This window comes from Onychomys torridus, chromosome 5, assembly GCF_903995425.1.
Source record: "Onychomys torridus chromosome 5, mOncTor1.1, whole genome shotgun sequence".
NCBI lineage: Eukaryota > Metazoa > Chordata > Mammalia > Rodentia > Cricetidae > Onychomys > Onychomys torridus.
This window is the reverse complement of record NC_050447.1, coordinates 32825488-32834114: the sequence shown is the minus strand read 5'-3', so window position 1 is coordinate 32834114 and position 8627 is coordinate 32825488. Positions and strand designations below refer to the sequence as shown.

Below are 8627 nucleotides of genomic sequence, written 5' to 3'. Positions count from 1 at the left end.
GTGTCTAAGGAGGCTCCATGAGGGTATTAGATTCCCTGGAACTGGAGTCATAGAGTTGCCATGTAGGTGCTGGGAATTGAACGAGAGTAGCCAGTAACCTTAACCACTGAACCATCTTTCCAGCCCTTTTAACAAAGAAATAAGGTGTTGTGCTTGCTCATGCACATGTATACCATGTTCATGGAGGCCAGGAAAGGGCACTGGACCCCTTTCTGAGACGACTGTGAGTTGACTACTGGGGTGCTAGGAGTCAAACTTAAAGCAGCAATGGCTCGTAACCCGAGTCATCTCTCCAGCCCATTTTGGGTTGTTGAGACCATACAGCCCAGGCCTTGAACTCTGTAGTAGCCAAGGATGACTTGAATTTCTGATCTTCTTGCTCCCCCTTCCCATTCAACTTCCATCAGACTTTTTGAAAACCACATCATACACTGGAAAATTATTGTACATTGTGATTTAAAGGGTGGTCTCTTTGGAACTAGAAGATATGACCACTAGATGGCACTGTTGTTGCTTTCCTTAAAATTAAAACGGATCATAAGATTTGTAGCTTGAAGTAGGATAGAAATTATCACATTATATCAATAAACAGCCAAGACTTTGTTTTCACTACACAAAATTTTAATGTGAAACTAAATTAAACATACAAATACACAGTAAAGCTAATGGTAAAAGCAACCTGGTAGCTTAAGGCAAGTTTTAAAGGAAAGGAATTTAGAAAAGATGATGCAATGATGTAATTTTAAATATAGATTATGAAAAAATATGAAATTGCATCAATAACTTAAAGTAATGTTCAGAGCCTGCACTACCGGAGAAAGGGGTTTATGATCTTAATGCCAGCATTAAGACAGACAGAAGCAGTGCCATGCTAGTGAAAACACATTCACTATTTACAGAGCGATGGCAACAATAAAATCTAATACCACGTGATCTTATTTACTGGTGGACTGAAAGCTCTTGGCTAGAAGCAGAGAAAATGTACCACCAACATGTTATTTTAAAAAATAAAATTAAGTGCAGAGGTCAAAACGAAGGAGCTGTGTGATTAAAGTAACCTTAAAACACCCCTGTAAGGATCACTTTAAAAAGGTAATTCCCCCAGAGGAATTAGGGCACTGAGGGTGTAAACATGTGAGCTGTACAACACCAAATACCAACCAAATTCATTCATAGTACTTAGTTATACAAAGCCAGCATGATCTTTTGTAACACATTGTTTATAATAATTAAAACACAATCCTTACCATGCACAACTTCAAATATATAACAAATATTTTTATTTTGAGATACAGGGTATTTGTTTATGAATTATAAGACCTATATACAATGAAAGACACACCTCCACAATCAAGTATCTTTATATGCTTTTTAAATGCAATGACCTTATTCAGACTTTTCTGAATTGACCATGTCAGTTTTTAAAATTCTCTAAAATAATGCCATTTTATGATAAAATACATTTTTGCAAAAATTCAGAAATGTAGTAACATTTAATGAATATGACCAAGAAAAGTATCTGTAAGCATGTGCCAAATGACTTAGCACTTTTTTCCAGTTTTATATTTAAAAAAATTGCAATTTGACACTAAGCCTATTTTAAAAATATTGTTACACTGATTCATCTCAAAATGCACTATTAAGTCCTTTTGCAAAATACCATCATATATAACTGTGAATGTTTTGCCCAGAATTAATGGAAGAAAATGTATCTTCTGCACAGTTGAACATTTTCTAAGACTAATCTTCATCACCCAGTATTATTTCTACAAAAGCATGCAATACAAAATACACATGAAAGCAGCTATCTTAAACATGATTTTAATACAATTTACCTTTGTAGCTGATTCATCACTGCCTCCAGTTTAATATGCTGTTACATACAAGAAGTTCCAGTATCCCTTTTCTGATTGACTTAAAAAAAAATCCCTGAATAAAACAGAAGCCAGCCTGTGACTTCTTTGGGCATTTCTGTAGAACATTATGGACTAGGGAAATATCTCTACCCAAACTCACAGAATACAACTTGAAACAGATCTGAGACAAATAAAAATACTAATTTAAATTTTTTATATTTAAAAGGGCAAGAAAGGGTAAATATTAGTATTTAAAAGGATACTGTGACTTTAACAACTGTAAACTTTTGTTTTAGGAGGCTGTGGCAGACAGCTCTATGCTGCTAGGTTTTTAGCTTGTAAAAAATGCAAACACATCTTCATTTGTAGAATAATGTAGAATACAAAAAACACAAAATGATATGGAGAAAACAAACACAAAAATGCTTATCTAGAAGGAAAGCTGTAGAACCAACTTGTCTGAAAGTACAAAACAATTTTAAGCAACTGCTGAAGAAAACCCTGATACAAATTTCAATTTCTTATCTTGTTTTTTTAAATGACATGAGCTTTTTAAAAATTAAAATGGAGAAAGTAGAGACTTTCAATCCAACTAAAATAATGCCAACAAGATAAGCTTGCATAGAAAAAAATTTCAAATTATTACTGGCTACATGTTTTAAAAATCAGAAATGCAGGTATTATAGTGCAAAACCATGGCAGCTGATGATGTCTTTTACTGCCTCAGGTCACAAAATATTCTGCAGTACCTCCAGTTATCACAGTTTCTGGTCGCACAATGAGTTATTTATACCAACTAGAAGCAGTGTGTATGTAGAGATGGGCCGCACATGTTAACGAAGCTTGAGATCATCACCACCACCTAAATTGGAACCAGGACTAGGGTCTTGTTGTCTTCTTGCCTGCAATGACAAAATTCTAATATGAAGTCAAGAATGTGATTTGAAAACTTAAATGATACATATATAAGATATTCACAGTGTTACATAAGAAATGGTCATACAATTAAACTATGTATGAGCATTTTTTCCCCTTCCAGTCTTTTTAGTTTAAATATTTTTGTTTTATAATTAATTTGATTTTACATATCAGCCATGGAGTGCCCTCTCCTCCCTCCTCTCCCTGACCATGGATATGACCATTTTATAATATTCAATAGTAATTATTTTATATTCAAAAGGATATTGTAAGTATATACTACATATAAAAGAAAAAAATCGCCAGGCAGTGGTGGCACACGCCTGTAATCCCAGCACTTGGGAGGCAGAGGCAGGTGGATGTCTGTGAGTTTGAGGCCAGCCTGGGCTACAGAGATAGTCCAGGAAAAGCTCCAAAGCTACAGAGAAACCCTGTCTTGAAAAACAAAACAAAACAAAACAAAAATCTATGGTTTATTTTTTAGAATCAGAGGCTTAACTTTACTACACTAATATACACTAATCATCTTAGAAGCAAACTTTCCCTTTTAGTAATAACTGACACTTAATAAGCAACAATTATATGTTAGGCATTGTCTTAAGTACTCTCTAAGAATGAACTAAATAGTTACCAACAACCTACAATAGGTACCATTATTTTTCCCCATTCTATAAAGGAATTGAGTGGCTGGGCATGGTGGTGTACATCTTTAATTCCAGTACTCCAGAAGAGGCAGGGATATCTGTGATCGAGGATAGCCAAGGGCTGTTACACAGAGAAACTCTATCTCAAAAAACTATAAACTAAAGAAAAAAAAAAAAAAAAAAGAAAACGAGTCACAGAAATATTAATATATGTATTATTTACTAATTAACTGAAAAACAAGACAACGAATTTAATCTCTGCTAAATGAATTTTAACTAGAAATCTGAAGAAATGAAATAAATAAAATTAAAAAGAGTGCAATTTGTTTGATGGTGGTGGCACACGCCATTAATCCCAGCACTCGGAGGCAGAGGCAGTCTCGTTATCTATGAGTTCAAGGACAGCCAGGGCTATATGGAGAAACCCCGTCTGGGGGGTAGGGGGACACCGGTCAAATCCAAAGGCTATACTGTTCACAAAGTACTGTATTGGTAGGTTAGTGATTTATAAATATATAATTCAAATTGATTTTCCTTAGTGTTTCTTCGTTGCCCAGCCCCTTTCTGATCTTTATTGACTGAAACCAGATTCCTATAGCAGTCTGTGAGTCTGCAGAATTGACTGGTCTTTACAGCACACTTAGCATCGATTGTGTGGGGGGCATAAATTGGTTTTCTGGTGCATGGGCACCTGTAAGTTTTTAATCTCAGCTTGAGTAATCTAACTGAAAAGGGTATGCTAAACTGAGCTGTGAGAAGTCTGCTGACAAAAATGGCTTAAATCCATCTGCTAGAGGAGTTAACTGTTGAATTTTATTTTGTTTAGAGGTAAATAAGGCAAATTGCCTTTTTGTTGTGGTTAAATTTGGCTTTTGGGTTGTTTCCTTTTTTGGTTTGTTTTTTTGGGGCACAGTGTCTCCTGGTTGTCCTGGAACTTGCTGGGTAGCCCAGACTGGCCATAGATCTGCCTGCCCTGCTTCTAGATGCCATTACACCAGACAGTTGTAGAACTAACACTGTTCTTAATTGATGACGTAGCTCTGGACTGTCTAACCCACCCCAACCGTAGGGCTGGTTATAAACCTACCTTAGGGCTGACTGTGGCTCATGTGTAGAATGCATTCTTAGTGTGCACAGGGCTTTGATGCCTGGTGCCAAAAGAGTAAAGTCTGAGCTTACAGTATAAATGAGACTTGAGCCTTGATTTGGAAGGTCAGGAATGTTCTTTCTCTAATAACTGTTTTTGAAACAAGATCTCTTTTGCTCAGGTGACTGGCCTATATACTGTTGATCTTCCTGCTTCAGCCTTCCAGGTACCAGAATCTAATTCTGTGTGTCATTATGCTCAGCCTAAGTAAGAGCTCCAGTTAAATGTAGGTTTTTTTTTAAAAAATAATTTATTTTTTTAATAATTTATTTTTCTTTTATGTGAACTGGTGTTTTTTTGCCTGCATGTATGTCTGTGTGAAGGTGTCAGATTCCCTGGAATGGGATCTGTTAAAATCAGTTGAAAGCTGCCATGTGGGTGCTGGGAATTGAACTCTTCCTCTGGAAGAACAGCCAAGGCTCTTAACCTCTAAGCCATCTCTCCAGCCTCTCTTAAATTTGTTTTAAAAAATGATGTAGATGATAGAAAAATTAGTTGATACTTTAGTACACACGTCCAGAAAATTAAGCTAAATAAATCACAGAGGTAACTGTAGTTAGTCCCAATTGCTGGCATATAACAGAACTGACTAAGAAGAAAGTGGAAATGAAACATGGTGGCTTGGTCTAGACAGAAAGTGACCGAGATAGAAGTGTTCAAATTAATGATATCTTTAAAGATGAACCATCAGAATTTGTTACTGGATATGGGGAAAAGACATGTTAAAGGTAACTCAAGGTTTTCTGCCTAAACAACTGGCAAAATGGAGTTGTCATTCTCTAACAAGGGAAAATTTATATTGGAGGAACCAGGTTCTGGTTACAAACAGATGTTTGTACTTAGCCAACATTTGGAAGGATTGGAAAAGCTTTAAAGTACATTAAAATCTGTGCAAGAGACTAGAGAATATTGCCATGTGGGTAGGCTAGTAAGATGTCTCAGTGATTAAAGGCACTTTCTGCCAAGCCTGACTACCTGAGCTTAGTACTCCATGTTTATTGCTCTTCCAGATGATTGTGTGCAGGTCCTAAGACCCATGCCAGGCAGCTCACACCATCTGTAACTCTATCTTCAGGAGATCTGACTCCCTCTCCTGGCTCCCATAAGCACCTGCATACACAACATTCACACATATACAATATTAAATATAATAAAAACTAAATCTTTATTTTTAAAGTTGCACATGGCCAAAAAGGGCACCATATTATATATTGCCAGAGTGTCACACATGATATTTTACTTGATGTTTTCTTTTTCTTTTTTCTTTTGGAGCTGAGGATCGAACCCAGGGCCTTGTGCTCGCAAGGCAAGTGCTCTACCACTGAGCTAAATAATCCCCAACCCTTCTTCTTCTTCTTTTTTTTTTTTAAAGTAAATCTTTATTTATTATGTAGTGTTCTGCCTGAATGTATGCCTGCAGACCAAAAGAGGGCACCAGATCTCATTATAGATGGTTGTGAGCCACCATGTGGATGCTGGGAATTGAACTCAGGACCTCTATGAAGAGCAGCTAGTGCTTTTAACCTGAGCCATCTCTCCAACCCTAATAGATATTTTCTTTTCTTTTTTAAAAAAATTTATTTATTATGTATACAATGTTCTGCCTGTATGTATGCCTACACACCAGAAGAAGGCACCAGATCTTATTCTAGATGGTTGTGAGCCACCATGTGGTTGCTGGGAATTGAACTCAGGACCTCTGGAAGAACAGTTAGTGCTCTTAACCTCTGAGCCATCTCTTCAGCCCACCTAATAGATATTTTCTATTTAGTAATTTGTCACAGGTAATTTAAATAGGATGTTCATTCTTCAGTGAACCTTGAAATGCTCAGTGTTTATAATTATTGTTTCTTAATTGTTAAATACTGTTATAAAGATACTTAAATATGTTATAAGTTGCACTTTTTTGTTGTTTTTTGGTGTCAGGGTTTCTCTGTGTAGCCCTAGCTTTCCTCTCTCTCTGCAGATCAGGCTCTGCCTCCCGAGTGCTGGGATTAAAGGCGTGTGCCACCGCTGCCTGGCTTATTTTCAAATTTTATTGATGGTAATGGAATGATTTTAAATGGGTGACAGTCACCAACAGCTGAGGGACACTTGTCTAAAACATCCTATGTTTTGGTAGAAAGCATAGAGAACAAAGAGTAAAGAAAAGCAGCTTCCTTGGCTTGTGCTGTGAGATTCTATCTACCTTGGGGACTAAGGAGACATGATAAGGCCCTGTGCAGGAGTGAACAGTAGGACCAAGAACAAGGAGCTGGAACAGAGAAGGGCTCTGAAAGATGGAGGGAAGATGGACTGGCTGTCTGAAGGAGACAGAGAAACAGTCTTAGCTCCTATGACTAGCTTCCACAGAGAGGTCTTTGAGAAGTTATGCTACTAACTTTGGCTGTCTTTTTTTTCCTTTTTTAAAATAGGGTCTCACTATGTAGACCTGGCTGGCCTCAAACTCACAGGGAACTCACCTGCCTCTACCTCTTAAGTTAATTTGGCCTTTTCTTTTCTTTTCTTTCTTTTTTTTTCTTTTTTTTTTTTTTTTTGGTTTTTTGAGACAGGGTTTCTCTGTGTAGCTTTGCACCTTTCCTGGATCTCACTCTCACAGAGATCCACCTGTCTCTGCCTCCCGAGTGCTGGAATTAAAGGTGTGCGCCATCACTGCCAGGCAATTTTGGCCATTTCTAATGTAGGTTGGTTGTTTTAGAGGAAACTCTTCTATGGGTAGTAAGCTACACTAGATAATGACAAAGAAGTCTTCCCTGAACTCACTCTTAGCATCAAGTCCATAGTTCTTTTTTTTTTTTTTTTTCTTTTTGAAGACAGGGTTTCTCTGTGTAGCTTTGTGCCTTTCCTGGAACTCACTCTGTAGCCCAGGCTGGTCTCGAACTCACAGAGATCCGCCTGCCTCTGCCTCCTGAGTGCTGGGATTACAGGCCATCACCGCCCAGCCATAGTTTGTTCTTAATCTAGACATCTCATTACAGACCTCTGACTGCTATTCCTCCTAGAACTATGTTGGCACCACATCATTCAGAAATATAGCAAATCTAGTTTCTAGGAGGTCACTGCAAGAGGAATGTAAAAGCAGTCACTAGTCAGGACTCGGAGAAACTGCCAAGAGCAGGGCTTAGTTAAATACATCAAAGTTGACTGCTATTTTTTTTCAATTAGCCAGTAAACAAATGTGGAAAACTATTCATAGAAAAGTGCTTTAATAATTGAAAATAGCTGTAATTCACCAAGTATGTACTATATATAAATAATATCCTTCTCATACCCACTTTATATTTGATACTTGGCTAAAAGTGTAAGAGATCTGGCATAACTCTCATTATACAGATGATAAGCCTGCAACCAAGGATCAGTGATGGCTAGACACTCATAGGGCAAGTAAATCTATAAAAATTTAATCACACTATCCCTAGCCACTGCTATTTCTTCCTATTGCTAAGGCTCACAGATACAAAGCAGAAGTTTTAAGTCCTGACTTGGATGCACTTCCCCCTAACTCATTAAAAAGGTAAAAATTAGGCCAGAGACACGGATCCATGGGGAAAGGCACTTGTCAACAAGCCTGAGGTCAACCTCTGGAATCCACACGGTGGAAACAGAGGACCAACTCCTACAAGTTGTCCTCTAACAGCCATATTTCCTCCATAGTGTAGGCACACACACACATAAATGTGCACACACACACACACACATAAATGTACACACACACGCACACACACACACATAAATGTACACACACACACACACACACACACACACACGCAAATACAGATACTGATTTTTTTTCTTATACAAAAATGAGTATTTTGTACAAAGTTAAATGTGCTGTTAATGCAAACACTGAGGAATTTAAAACAGAGGCTGAAATATTTTTTTTACTTGGACTATACAGGCTCCAAAATCATGCATAACACAAGTAAAAAAAAAAACACATAAAGCACCAGGCAGTGGTGGCGCACGCCTTTAATCCCAGCACTTAGGAGGCAGAGGCAGGTGGATCTCAGTGAGTTTGAGGCAAGCCTGGTCTACAGAGTGAGTTCCAGGATAGCCAGGACT

The 8627-nt window shown here is 37.6% G+C and overlaps 1 protein-coding gene across 2 annotated transcripts in view; it reads right to left on the bottom strand.

Moving 5' to 3' along the window:
* Window positions 1-1260: 1260 nt before the first annotated feature.
* Window positions 1261-8627, bottom strand: part of Cbfb (core-binding factor subunit beta) — a 43528-nt gene continuing 36161 nt past the window's right edge. For both annotated transcript variants that reach the window (XM_036188971.1, XM_036188970.1), the window contains exon 6: window positions 1261-2758. In XM_036188971.1, coding sequence (XP_036044864.1) covers window positions 2736-2758 — 23 coding nt within the window. In that variant the 3' untranslated portion in view covers window positions 1261-2735. The remainder of the gene's footprint in view (window positions 2759-8627) is intronic.